Raw genomic sequence first — 15,649 nt, 5'->3', positions numbered from 1 at the left:
TGGAGTGATCGCGTCATTACTTGGTATTTTCTTCTCATTTCTCTTTATTTATTATTTACTTATCATATTTCATCTTTTATCCTATCTTTTCAAAGTACCTCTATCTCGTACCCTGCCTTTTTAGTAGGTTTATTATTCAAATTATAGACGTATGACATTATGTAACAACGAAAAATAATTAATCTATCAAAACATTGTATTCTTTAATTCAATACAGTGCAATACAATACAATATAATATATTATGAAACAATACGTAATAACCATCCAAACAAAGTGTAAAGTGGACAAGTAAAAATAAAAATTATTTTTCATATAGTGGACAAGTAAAACTGAGTCAAAACTCATTTAAAACAACAACTAGGTACTTAATAATAATAGTCTTGACAACCCCACCTCTTAGTTGAAGATCATTAAAGTAATATATCATTTAGATGTGGCCAAATGGTTGTCAACTTAAAACACTTGATAGATGTTGAATTAGGGAAACTTTTTTATATATGGTTAGACTATCATTAGTTTTTGGTTGTGAATGTGCCATCTTTAGAATTTTTCTCCAAAGAAATAATTGACCTTTATGATGACACTTTACCTTTTTGTTGGAATCACTATTGGTTTGTCATAAAGCTACATGATTGTATAGCACTTTCATTCTTCCTCCTTAAGTATCCAACTTTAGTAAAGACAAGAGAATGATACGTGCAGATGTTGCATATCTAACTTTGTACTTAAAATAAGGTTGTAATTGTCTAATTACCTAAAAAGTTAATCAAATTATAGCTTAATTTTGGGATAGTGGCAATGTACCAACATCAATGGATATGTAATGAGCTCCTTTCCATAAGAATAACAATAAAAAGAAGCTCAATGACTTCAGCTAACTAGTTTACCAACATGATCGAAATATACACTTTATTCACTGAAAACTAGTTGGCTGAAGTGCTTACCGACCGTAATTAAACCAATAATGTATGCTCATCCTAGGTTCATTAGCTTGTTTTCCAGTGTCCCACATTTGTCTATAAATGTGAAAAGTTTCGAATGTGTGAGAAGCTTAGGACATCACCATTGCCTACCACGGCAATACTCGAAAATATCGAACCCTTTAGAAGAGTTCGTGAACTTGCATTAGCATATTTATCAGACTAATATAAGTAGCTTGCTCATTAAAAACCATTTTCATCATCCTGCTGCACACAGTAAACTGTTGCACCAAGTACACAAGTGTGATCCGCCTGAGTTTTTTCAAGCTGTGGCTACATCTCCCAGAAAGCTAGAATTGCCAGAAGTATGGTTAGGAGTAAATTTTCGACCTAGACAAAGTTTTCCACTAATGTAAACCACATGGATGACAAAACCACTCTCCTTACGACCTCTCAAACACCCTTCTAAAGCCCTATATTGTGAATAAAACACGACAATATCAGCATACATGACGTTGCAAGTATATAATATCTATGCTTGCAGATGTGCAGTATAGAACGAGCTCTACATTGAACGGTGAAACTCCCATGAATGTGTCACTCCGTCTTCTTATCAGATTCATCAATGGCAGCCAATCTTTCAACGAGGGGAGGGTGAGAATAATGATAGGCTGAATACCAATGATCTGTGTTCATAGCTGACAAGTTCTCTTCCTGCAAGACACCAGACAAGATTATACACATCTAGGACCATGCAAATACTTCAAAGTAAAGGACAACATGCACATTCCAATAATCTCTAGTTCTATAAATTATAATGAAAATGATAGATGAAAACTGTTCCCAAATATTAAAGTTGAGATGTTCCAGAAAAAGTAGAGAAAGTTAACCTGCAGTTTCACAAGACCGGCTCGAAGAGGTGCAGCATAACCCAGTTTCTTTGCAAATGCATCAGCCTTGAGAAAGAAAAAACATCAAGTTCAAGTAAAAGCTTTTAGGGGGTAAACAATGTCTTCACATTACAGTTCAAGTAAAGCTTTTCAGGGTAAACAATGTCTTCACATTAGTTCAAGCAAAAGCTTTTTGGGGGTAAACAATGGTCAAAATCGAAGATAAGTGCTAAACCAAAATTTACCTGGAACTCAAAGGCACGGCTTACAAGATTAAGGCCAAAGCTCACAAGGTGCTGGAGAGGTATCACAGTATGCTGCAACAATAACCATTATATTGAATAAATTAGAAAAAGAATAATTGATTTTTAATTGAAAAACATTAATCCTCGTATTCTTTGCAGTGTTTCAGACAATATAATAGTGAAGACCAACCTGGTTGCATACACAAAATTATTGACTATCACAAAGAAGAAGAACCTTAAGGTACAAGTCACAATTTAGGTCAGGATTTGACTTTAAAGTGAGAGAACATTTCAAAATGAAAATCTCAATTTTACTATTAACGACTTTAAGACATGACTACAAAATATGAACTGTTTTGTAATATAAGTAAAACAAGAGGTTTCCAAAATGATTATTGGTTTGACTTTTTATGATACAATAGAGAAAAGTTGTATTGAGAAAAGTAAATGCAAGTCCCATTGATCTACCCGATAAGTTCAAAAGCTTCCCTCTTCAGAAACATGACCATTATTTTGATCTGAGCTAGAAATCGACAAATGGAGATTCACAGTTCAGACAACAGAAGCAAAAACAAGAAGGGGTCATTTCTTTCTAATTTTTGAAGGCGCACCTTGAAAATCTCAATTAATTCTACATGAAAATTTGCTCCTAAATTGGTAATTGTGACCTAAAAGATGCCCCACTTGAATGGGATTTCAATATTTCAGACTTGAGTTATCATAGTTAAACCTTCCTAATCGCCACACCTCCTGACCAGATGTCCAGTGTTACCTGAAATATGATGAGTCCAATGAGAACTGGTTGTGTATCAAAGCCAAAACTCTGAAACAAATCCTTTGAATTCCTCACAAGAGTGTATCCTCCAAACTGCAAGAACGTGAGAATCTGCAGGGATATACTTCTGTCAGAAAAAGATGAACATGAATCTAAAGTTAAGTTAGACTAAAAGGACAACAATTATATATGTACGTATGTATGCACCACATGATTAAGTGCATATATATGCGCGAGGCATTCCAATCAGGTAAAGGAGAAGCAAGATACTTTCTCAACGTCAGATGTCATGCAACAAGAGTCAGAAAGCCATGCACCTGAAACTAAGCAATGTAGCCTGTCCAGTTGAATGCTATTGAGGAAAGTCAATTAGTTTTACCAGCATTTTATTTCCAAAAGATTTACAATAGTGAAGTCCATAAACAATAACTTGCAACATCATCTTACAACTTGATTCCACCAAGGCACCAACAAATCCCAGTCAACCATCAATAGCTCAAAAACAGGGGCAACCATCAACGTATACACTGAAACCAAAATCTTTTACCAGAATATGATAAACCTAATGTTAATAGTCCTAAAACTACACTGCAATGGCAGGTTCCCAAATATCGAGGAGGTCACTTTCCTCCAGGTACAAGTGGTTGTCCAACCGAGTCTAGCACTAAAAAGATCAGACTTCATATTGTTTGGCAGTTGGAAAATACTTGGCCCTATAATAAAAATGCTCAAGTGATCCCAATCCGAAATTGAGAATCAAGAAAGAATTGTTGACAGTGACAGCCCTAAACTATACAGATGACAGTGAGGGTTCAAATCAGATTTGTTTTACTGAGGCCCTCTTCAGCACTGCATTCAAGCAGCTATTAAGAATCTCATATCTTCAACCAAATCGCCAGTTAGAAAGGGAACCAATGGAACTCAGAAAAAAATATAGTGCTTCGAGAAATAAAATTATTCACCATATGCATGCTATGGAAGTTATTATTCAGCATATGCATTTCAAAACTTTGATGATGAGAAAGCCGAATAAGGAGAGGGCTGTCATGGTTCAAGCATCATTATTTAGCAGATGCATTCAAAATCATATGATTGGAACCTGATCAAGGATTACGATGGGAGTAACTTGATCAAGGAAATATATTGTGACAAAGAAACTAGTACAGCTCTTTCAAGTAGATACCTTGTATTAGGGAGCACAGAGGAAGCAAGAAATTCTGACTCCGAAAGTCAGAGAAGACCGGAAAAACTGACAAATAAGCAAGAGGAGGAAAGGAAAACCCCAAAACATGGAACTGGGTTGGATCCATCTAGAAAGTTGCATACCAATAGTTCAATCAAACTACATTGTAGACCCAGATTAATTAAGTTAGCTACATAAATCAAGGCACTCATTCTGCTACATCAGGTCCCTTACACTAACAAATTATCTTCAACATCTCACAGTTAAACCTACATGACATTATTCCTAACCCAGCAATGAAAATCTTTGTCGACCAAGTATAAGTGTAACCATAGATAAGATTTTACACTTAACGTATGTCTCATCTAGATTGATTATGTGAAATTGTAGGTCTTCTCTTACAACTTCCCTTCATGTGATTTTACATCTACCTCACTAATTGCTCCTTTTAGCACCTTCAAAAATTACATAATCACTCCTACAAACGGCTGCATACGGGATTTACCTAGGACATGACTAAACTATCTAACGTAATCATTCCTCATTTATGATACGTGTGCTAGTATTAGCATTCTCTGTCAAATGTGATCACTACTTATCATGTCCAACATAGAGTAACCGCATAGCTATGTTAACATTGGGCCTTGGATACCCAACAGTAAGATATACAATAATGTTGGTCTTATAAAGATTCTATAAAACAATGCCTTTTTATATATTTATAGGCGGGTTACTTTTGTATAGCACTCCAGTAATATTCATCCATTTCAATCAGTCTACATAAAAAAAAAATGGAAATGAAATCATAATATTCAATTCTCTGTGTCACATCTTACTATGTCGTGGCATCCTCCTGCAAGAGTGAACCAAGACACCTAAATGTTTGAATTGTGTGCATTTAGACACTAAATCCCTTCTAATATCACCTCACTAACATTCTTCTTATTGGGGCTAACTAGTAGTGCATCTTAACTTGTTTTAAATACTCACCCTAAAACTCTTACTTTAAAGTGATTTGTCAATAGTTCCATTTTTATGTTCACTCTTGCAAGGTTCATCAATTAATACAATATCATATGCAAATACCATACACTGTAAAGCTTCACCCATATTTTTTGGTTCACTTATCCATGCCAAGATAGATAGAAGTTCAAGGCTGATCCTTGGTACAAACCCAAAGTTATGAGAACTCCTCTGCATCTCCACTCACACTTCTGTGCATTCATTTGTCACATCTTTCACAGTATATCAATCCTTTATAGCATTTACATATTTGACATAAATTCCTTTTTGACATATAGTACTAAAATTGGCAATCAAAAAAAATATAAATTCCTTTCTTCTTAAGCACCCATCCAATGACTTCTCTTTGACACACCCTATCGTTTCACTTGACCAATGATGTTCACGTGGATAGCCCTTTCTCCTTGTAAATTTCACAAAAACATAACCTACACAGATGATAGATCCATCAAGTTGGAATTCGCATTTGTTCTCACTCTTTCATAAAGTAGACTTAATTCTATAGGTGTTTGCTAACACGTTAACACCCTTATGTTATATCTAAGTCGATGTATTCTCACTCTTTCATAAAGTTTCAACGTATGACTTATAGGTTTGATCCCATGATAGTTCGCACAATCTAAAATATATCTTTTGTTCATACATATCAAAACTCTTTTGACATGGCTTCACTCCTTAATATAACATTTAAAAGCTTGTTTAGTCATACAACTTCACTCTCTCCAAAGTACCTCAAAACCTTTATTAGGATACCATCTGGACCACATGCTACAGTAGACCTAATTCTATGGAGAATCTCTAAGGTTTTCTACATCTCTTTCTTCCTCACTTTCCACCCTTTCACAGGGAGAGAGATCTTTTATTTCATCTTATCAGGACCCTCAGCGGTTTTTATTTAAATAATCCTTACCACATTATTTACACTGGTCCTATACTTTTTTGAAAAGGTACACTGGTCCTATACTTCAAAATCATACAATCACTTACAATGCAAATGCATAAGGATGCTCTTCCACACGGTAAAATTATGTCCTATGGTTACTATCAAAACACATAGGAATTGTACATTCAACAGAGTGATTTAATGGTGGACAAATGGAATATACGGAGGATGTGAATCACCCATTCCTTCACTGTATTATCACTTATCAGTTATGGTCTTTGTTTTTACAAACTCTTAGAATCCATTGGACAATGATTCCTACCACTTGGAGTTATTACAAAGTCAGAACCGTAAAGGTCTAAAAGCAAGCACAGAAGAACATTTGGAGCACTATCCCAGCGACACTTGGTGGACAATTTGGTTAGGAATTATAGTATTGCTGAGGGTAAAAAGGACGATGTACTTAGCCTTACTTATAGGCCTATTCTATTGCTATCTTTTTGGTGAAGGCAGTATATCGTAAATGATGTAAATGCCTTGTTAGACATGTTCAGCCTCCTGCACAACTTGCAAACCTCTGTGGCGCTTCTTAGTGCTTTTCTTCATGAATAATACCTTACACCATTATCCAAAAATAATTTTGTATGGTAGATGACATTGTAAGTTTTTGTACGACCACACGACGTGAGAAACAAGAACGGCAGCTTTTTACCAAAATCTAGCATCCAAATCATAAAACTAAAACGATTTTAGCAAGTTCAAATAAAAAACTAAAATGATTTTAGACTAAGTTCAGTTTCCTGAAGAGCTTCTAGCATTCAAATCATAAAACTAAAACGATTTTAGACTAAGTTCAGTTTCCTAAAGAGCTACTGTTCTGCAAATTGCAAAGAGTGTTCCCGTTGGTGCCTTAGATGTGTGAGCTAGTTCTCAGAATTTAGAACATTTCATGTCACTACCAGATCCAACTTCTTAAAAAAAGGGACCCAAAAAGATAATCAAACATCTTTGAAATCTAAAGTATATAAAAGGAACTAAGATGTCTTAAGGACCCCAACTAATCTAGAAACTAATGTTCCTGCATACTTTACTAATCAAACCACACAAAAAATAAAAAATAAAATGTTAACTACTAAACTTATTGAAACTCCATATGCAACTTCTTTCTGGTGCTTAAATCCCATGAACAACTTCCACACCACATTAGAATCATTACAGCACACATCCAAAATTCAAACCAGCCAATAGTTACCATTCATTATAACGAGGTGAAAGCCAACCAGCAGATAAAATGATAAATGGGCAGGTAACACAACATCACCACGATTCCAAATATACTCTGACAATTTCCTTAAGCCCATTTCCGTGACAACTGGGCATGAGTTTTCGACACACTTCTACGCACAATAATAGGTATGTCGTTCGGCGTTCACATGATTTCATCAAAATTTAGCATCATCTTCTTCCATAAAAGGATTTTTTTTATTTTTTATACTTTGCATCATCTTCTGCCAAAATCTAAGATGGTTCACATGATTTCGTCAAAATTTGGCATTATCTTGTTCCATAAAAGGATCTTTTTTATTTTTTATACTTACATAATCTTCTGCCAAAATCTACGATGTAATACAAACTAACCCCGAGAGTCTCCATGCGAACACAAATTAAATCACATAAAATGTGATGAAGCAGAATATGCTTAATCGAGAAAAAAGAGAATAAAGAGGGGCAGTCCCATTATCCACCGAGTTTAGAAGGTTGTGATTGGTCCAAAGGGCGGGTCACGGACGGATTTCTCGGTCATTAAAAAAAAAGGAGAATAAAATCGATAAAGAGTAAGACCTAGCAGGCGGGTGGTCGGGGGTTCTGCTATTGACTAGAGTGACCTCATTAACTTTCTTGGCCAGCTAGAGATGGGAATCCCTCCTGCACCCTACCCACCCTAAAGAACTGCTAACAGACTTGAAATATGAATAACTGAAAGCATGGGCTTCAGGAATCAATTGGCCTACCTGAACAGCAATGAAGGAGTACATTGTGTGATTAAGTTTCCAGTGACCAAGCTCGTGTGCAATAACAGCAACGATTTCCTCATCATTCTTGCACTACAGAGCATAAATAAGTGAAATTAAAGGACACTCAAAATACAAACTAAAAGGAATTAAAGAGAATCAATTTTTAAAAGCCAGAAAAATAATAAAAGGAGAACGAGTTTAGAAGGCTGTGATTGGTCCAAAGGGCGGGTCACGGACGGATTTCTCGGTCATTAAAAAAAAAGGAGAATAAAATCGATAAAGAGTAAGACCTAGCAGGCGGGTGGTCGGGGGTTCTGCTATTGACTAGAGTGACCTCATTAACTTTCTTGGCCAGCTAGAGATGGGAATCCCTCCTGCACCCTACCCACCCTAAAGAACTGCTAACAGACTTGAAATATGAATAACTGAAAGCATGGGCTTCAGGAATCAATTGGCCTACCTGAACAGCAATGAAGGAGTACATTGTGTGATTAAGTTTCCAGTGACCAAGCTCGTGTGCAATAACAGCAACGATTTCCTCATCATTCTTGCACTACAGAGCATAAATAAGTGAAATTAAAGGACACTCAAAATACAAACTAAAAGGAATTAAAGAGAATCAATTTTTAAAAGCCAGAAAAATAATAAAAGGAGAAGAAAGAAATAATGGGGAGAAAAAGAGTGTGTTGGCCAAAATTTTCGACATGTATCATAGTATATGTATCTTCATGAGTCTAGCTACAAGGATACCACATATAAGGAGTGACTATCATATGACACGTGTGGTAATTGGTAAAGACATCTTTCTAACACCCAATCAGTTCAAAGAAATAGATATCATTTTTAATTGGTTAGAAATGTAAATGAAGAGTCCTAACATATAATGACATTTGACCAGTATACATTCATTCCTCAAGATATAACTCCAACTTAAGCTGGAGTACACAACTCTCAAATACGGTAAATTAGCATATCTCCTTGAGGACATTCAATACTAAAGCAGTGAAATAGCAGAAATTGTTTTCAATGAACTAACAGCCATTAGCATGCAGTCCACCCAAAATGCGACATAAAATTGGTTTTGGTAAAATGATCACAGTAACATATTTTACCATCTTCAATTTTTCTCAGAATCAAAGACACTCCTTCCATCACGCAGACATCTGTTATGGTGAACCTTCTCAGAAGGAACCAACAAAGTTATAGTTTATGCAATAGTAAAAAGGTAGAGCATCTACATGAAAACTCACAACCCTTATCGTTGCTATTTCACTCTAATCAAGAACATATTGGAACGACCTTTTACCAACAAAACAGTTTCAAGAAGTTGATTAAATGTTCATAACTTCATCACTAATAGCAATGAGCAGAAGAAAAAACAGGTTTTATAGACACCACACCTGCTGGATGAGTGTATCATAGAGGACAATGCGCTTGTTCTTGAAGAATCCGTACATGTATGCCTAGCAAATGGTTGCAGATACAAGATCAGCCCATGGACTAAGAGAAAAGATAATAGATAAATAGGTATACAAGAGATGAGACAAATAGGAAACTACAGGAAAACATCAGGATAATATTATACCCTCTGTGACAATCAATATTTCAGTCACACATGACATAACTCCAACAAATGAGTGGGCAGAGAAATTTACAATACCCATTTTCATATCCCTTTTGCCACCAGAAACTACAATATCCCAAAATCTAATATGATAAAACGGCTCAGCTTTATACATGAAGTAAGAATAAGTTGGTCAATACAAGCTGGAGCCTGAAGCCGTAAATGCTGTTTTGTATCTATAAATCCCAGGAAGTGTAGGCACACTTCTACATACACCTGTGTGAGAATCCTAGCCAACAACACATCTAATAATATAATGTGGTTAATGTAGATGGGATGAGGACTAGAGAACTATCGTATATGATTATTGTATCCATTGAACTTGAAAATGAAATCAAAGTGAGCATCAGAAAACTATATTGGACTCCAACAACAAATGTGAAAGTGTAAGCAAAATAACTTCAAAAGGCAGCAGAGGGGAAAAATTCTTTGTGTATTTTTTGAAACTGATAAAAGAATCTTCGTATGTATTTTTTTCCCCAAAAAGCACAAAATGAGTTTGCAACTAATTTGTACAATAGTCTATCAATAGTTTCTCTGTAGGACGTGGTTGTATCATCTCACTACCATTCACTATAGACAAATGCAAGAAAATGAGAACTTGTTCAACCATTGTTTATCATTGCAAGTACACTAGCTTTATGAAATTGAACACTCTTTTCTAGCTGAAAGATAACTAACTATCAATGAAACTAAATTCAAAACAGAAAATAAGAGAGACATCTACAGACAGAGCCAAGTTAGCTCCTGTACATCCTTAGCTGTTTATCATATTCGATTTGTTCAAGATGAAAGTGGAATACATTTACTAAACCTCTTACAAACCATAGAGAAAACAGAACACACACCCTCATCTCCAAAATATATGACAAAATAGGAAGGTACAAAAGAAAGATATAGCAAATAAGAGATGTTTATTGCAAACCTGCTTTAGTTAAAGCTAAGATATTGAAGCAAAAGATCTTAGAGGAGAAACTCTAACACAACCATCTAAACTCTGATTGTCTGTGCCGCAAAAAGCTATCACAGACTACCAAGAGGATTACAAGTCTTCAAACTGGAATCAGAACAAAATTGGCCCAATTTAAAAACCCAAATTATCATCTAAAACTCTACCAGAACAGCTTGGATCTTGGACCACACAACCTATGAAACCTAGGCAGCATGAATTTGCAACAAGTAAAATTCAACCAACATACATGTATAACTACTACACATTTATCACTATAATAAACAAAGTACTCACATTGCTATGGCTTGACCTTGTGGACCCATCAACAACAAACAATTTCTTTAGGGGAAATTTGAGTGAGGATGCAAGATTCTCAATCTTCAACCTAAGCTCTCCCTGTGGAAGCTACTCATCGAAAGGAAACCTAATCAGCACATTGGAGCTGCGCGAAATATGTTTTTCCTCTTCTTGAGGGGAAGAGAGAATTGATGTACTACTTACCGGAGTGAACTTGTTGAAAAGTGGAGCAATTAGTACTGGGTAGATAGTCATCATAACAAGAGACAAAATCAGCATAAATCCCCATAAGTAAATTGCCAAGTAAGGACCTCCTTTCTGCAAATCAAGAATTGCTTTATACTGTTAGTGGAATGCACAATATGACCAGCCTCTAAAATGCACATGCGAGGAGCATCCACAGACCCCAATCAAAAGTAAATGAGATGGAGATCCAAGAACAGATTGATGTCAAATGAGATGAACAAGTGAGGGTTACAGCATGTTCAAATCTTGAATTTACCATAACTGCAACAGAAAGTATCCTTTAATTCATTGCATGCGGCAGTACCTGTACTATAACAATAATGGCAGCCACAATGGGGGGACCAATCACAATAGATAAAGCAATTCCTTTTATCATGTCCCTGAAGTATAACCACACTGTTTGCTGCATCACGAAGACAATTCAAATTCCAAACGGACATGTTAAACCACCAAGAATCGACAAATGGATGGAACTCTTTATAATGGAAAAAAGAATGATATTACTTCCATGATACCTTGTTGAACCCATGGCGGGCCTCGATCACAAAGGTTGAATACAACGAAAATGGCAGATCGGTGATCTGTACAAGTATTTGAAAATTAGCTTGATACCAGATTATAAAGATTAGGACAGACATAATGTTTTGAGGCAATCCAGAATACTTAAAGACATCTTTGGTCCAGGACATCACTATACTAAACAGTAAACACCAAATACAGTAGCTGCAGTAAACAACATGTTTCTTGAGATACGTTTCTACCTGTTAATTGTATCATTTCAGAAGAGGAACCAATAGCAAGCTCACCACAAGAAAGTAATCTCTAGGCAAATAGAAGTATTTCACAATTGTTTACGAACTGGGAACTTATAAAAAGATGCATTGATCTCTGAAAAACCAAAAACGTAAAACTACCAATCAAAGTTGCAGGTCATTGCAGTACAAAGCATGAATAAGATGTCAGGTCAGACATTAAGCGAACCAGGACCAAAAGTACCAAGTTATAAAAAAATTCACCCTAGGAGTTCAGCAAACAGGTCGACACCTTTTTTTGAAATTGGTAACTGTGTATTATATCAAAGAGCCAAAACAAAACATAGGTATACTGAAACCATATTTGCATGAGAATTCTAAAATTCAGGTCGACGCCTTTACTTAAGCATGATTCTTCGTACAGAGCACCACAATAAGAGAAATAAAGAAGATAATTAAATTAGATCTGGAGCTATCTTTAATCCAACAAAAAAAAAAAGGAAGACCAGGACTGCACATATCGTTTACAGTTCATTCAGCCAATGTGAACCAAACTACATTGCTTGAGTTCAAAGAATGCTATACAGAGAACTCATTAGGATATATAGGAAGCCTTTATGCATGAAAGCTTAAGCAACAATTATTCACCAAGAACTTTAACAGGGATTTGCCTTTTCTATTGATTCCTGCAGATTGGATAAAAAACAATTTCTGAATGAGGCCACGGATGAATTGAAAAAGAAATCCTTTTTTATTATACCTCCTATTTTTTATGAAGAGAATGAATCTTTTTCTCAAATGATTAGAAAAAAATGAGTCCGGATCTCCTGCATGAATGATTTGAAAGATCCAAAACCAAAATTAGTGGTTTTTAGGTTGCTCCCTGTTCATCATATAATGCTGACAGCTCTGGTTGCTGGTTGCTGGTTGGGTCGGTTCATATGTCGTTATAGCAAACTGGCTTACTAAACAAGAAACAGACAAGTTTCCTGACAAGAACTAACGCAAAACCCCTCAAATAAGTAAAAAAGGAGTTATTACATAATCAAACGCAGATCACGAATCATCAACCTTTACCTTGTCAGCTAGCATTCATGTTACATAGGATAACACCATCATAGAGGCATAATTTCATTTACATTTCACAGTTCAAAATTTTTACGCAAGCTCGGCTCACAAGGACCAGCAGCTAACAACCAAATTAAGTAGAAACACTATACTTCCAAGTTTCAAGACTAGAAACTATGAACGATTTGGTCAAATTCATAAAGTGGTAACTACTCTAGTCTGGAATTACACAGACAACAAAGTACCCGAAGCATTAAGGGAAGTTAGAACTTCTGTAACTCAAAGGGGAGTGAATCTGAGGATTTGTGCATTAAATATAAACTTTTTCATGACGCTACACTATTTTAACGACAAAAAACTCCAAGAAATGTCAACCATTATGAACAAGAACCAAAAAGATATCCATATGCACCTGTGACCAAACCATAACTCCTGCTAAAAATGAGAGTGTGTGAAATATTTCATTCTCTGCATTGAGACCAAGGTATACCAGAAACTCTCCTGATCTCTGCCAGAAAATAAAACACAAAGTCAATTGAATTTCCAGAGTGACAAGAGAGAACATTCTAAAGATAAAAGCTTGAACCATTCACCTTCCAAAACCAGGGCAATATCCGGAAGTACAAGATGGAAGAGTCCATAAGTATGGTAACAAACTCGTGGATAAAATGGAAGTAACTGAAACAAAATAAAGACCAAAAAGTTAAAACGAAAACCGAACCAAATAGAACAAGAGCAGATAAGAGTAAGATTGTGTCCCATGTACAAAAGAAAACAAGTGACAAAATAAGTAGGAGAGAAACCTTTTGTCTAGACTATAAGCACGGGACTTCTCAAATTTTTCCTGGCTGATAACTCCCACCAAAGGTTTGGGAAGTGTTGGCAATTTATGAGCAGCATGCTGCCGTACATCAAGGTATGACTCAAATAGATACATTAATATCATGAAACCTGAAAGATTCAAGAGCAAACTTAAAGCCAAAAGCGCAATAAAAAGGGAGGTTTATACTACAGTATGTAAAGAAGGCACTAAAAAAATCGAGTCGTCCAAGATAAATTCTGGAGCAAACAGCCAATTAACAACCAAGTGGCACAAAAAACAAACGATTTACAGAGGAGAAACATTAGATGACACAACACATCTCAAAAACTGAACAGTTTACCAAACCAGACCTTAATAAATTAAATTCTAATTTAGTTTCTCAGCGAACACTTAACAAAAAAACTAATTCAGTCATCGACAAATTCAACAGAACTCTAATGCAATCTAATAGATTGCCGTTGGCTATTCAATAACTTTGGTGTTTCAATAAAAGCTTTTCAACAACAACAATGCCCCACTGCCAAAATCCAAATAAGTTGGGCCGACTATATGAATCCTCAATGACCATGTTTCTCCATTAAAATTGATCATAGGTCAACATTACACAAACAAAACAAAAAAAAAAGTACAAGAAAACAAAATAAGAAGTGCAAACAATAAATTACAAGAACAAGAAAATAAAACAAAAATTACAAAATAGAGAATGCCAAAACTCCTAAAAAGATATGGTACTGTCGATACTGCAACTATTTAATCAAGAACACACACTGACACACAGTAGGAAGTTCTTTACTAAAACATGAAGAATCATAATAGCTAATTGATTATCCTCAAAATGGAAAAGGAACACATTCAAAAGAGATTCTACGAAAACTTAATCAAGAACCCCAAGACTTTAAACTTCCAGACCAAGAAAAAATCAACGGACCCAACAAATGCATAAAACACGTCAAGACTTTCACAGATTCCGATTAAGTTAAAGATACCCAAAGAAACATACACGTTTGTTTCTTTCTAAAACAAAACAACAGAAAAACCCCGAGTAATTTAATTCAAGATTTAGAGATTCAATCCACAAATGTTTGATCAAGAACCTAAAACATTTGACCTAAAAAGAAGAGAGACTAATGAAGGCGTACCAACAACTGCTTCCAAGTAAGGAAATGCCATGGCGAACTCACTGGTGAGAGAAAAGCGAAGGGTACAGTGATGCAGAAGCGTTTCGTTTGGGTGATTTATGAAGAACGGTTTAATGGGTCGGGTCAGATTTATGGGTCACCGACTTGATTCTATGGGTCGGGTATATCCTACCGTGTGATTTGGGAAAATGAAAGAAGAGAGGTTGTTAATTAATTATACTCGAATTATTCGAAATAGCTTATATATATAATTTATTTATGTTTGAAATCAAAATTATCCTTGTCGTCTAAATTTTGGACCACAAATACCCATAAAACGTTATATTTGTCATATGTGTTGACATGACGGTCCACCTATGCAGTCCAACATGACAAAAATTCATTCCTCTCAATTATATTGTTCTTTTGTTCGTCTCTATCACCGTTTTTTATTTTTTTTATCAAAAATAGTTATTTCATTGTTCTTGCTCGAGTTATTGTTCGGATTTTGAAATTTCAATATCGAAGTGCGCTGAAGTTCGTTTGAGATAGTAGTTGTGTGTTGAATGATCGAGTTCATTGTTTGGGTTTTGATGTCATCGAATCTGAGACTGAAAATTTAATTCTCATGGTTAAAATATGTTGAAGAACTCTTGAAGCATTCTTTTTGTGTTGAAACTCGAAAATAGCAACTCATTTGAAAACTTGTTGGTGAGAAATTTCTAACTTTTGTTGGGTTTTCAAAGTGCAAAAAATTAAAGAGATTTAACTGAATGTTACTAAAAATTGTTTGCATATTGCAATTGAAGCTGGAAATTGACATTTAACAACTG

At 35.4% G+C, this 15,649-nt stretch overlaps 1 protein-coding gene across 1 annotated transcript; it reads right to left on the bottom strand.

Moving 5' to 3' along the window:
- Positions 1-1,135: 1,135 nt before the first annotated feature.
- On the bottom strand, positions 1,136-14,941 carry LOC102579900 (CAAX prenyl protease 1 homolog). The gene is made up of 14 exons (XM_006339553.2): positions 14,838-14,941; positions 13,679-13,826; positions 13,469-13,553; positions 13,288-13,383; positions 11,571-11,636; positions 11,360-11,458; positions 11,014-11,127; positions 10,807-10,917; positions 9,337-9,399; positions 8,397-8,489; positions 2,830-2,943; positions 2,058-2,129; positions 1,813-1,878; positions 1,136-1,636 (listed from the first exon to the last, which is right to left on the bottom strand). The coding sequence occupies exons 1-14, from the start codon at positions 14,866-14,868 to the stop codon at positions 1,520-1,522; spliced, it is 1,275 nt and encodes a 424-aa protein (XP_006339615.1). The 5' UTR covers positions 14,869-14,941; the 3' UTR covers positions 1,136-1,519.
- Positions 14,942-15,649: the final 708 nt, after the last annotated feature.

Source organism: Solanum tuberosum, unplaced genomic scaffold (genome assembly GCF_000226075.1).
Source record: "Solanum tuberosum cultivar DM 1-3 516 R44 unplaced genomic scaffold, SolTub_3.0 scf00010, whole genome shotgun sequence".
In the NCBI taxonomy this organism is placed as follows: Eukaryota; Viridiplantae; Streptophyta; class Magnoliopsida; order Solanales; family Solanaceae; genus Solanum; species Solanum tuberosum.
Note: the sequence above shows the minus strand (reverse complement) of the source record. Positions and strands in the feature narration are given on the sequence as shown.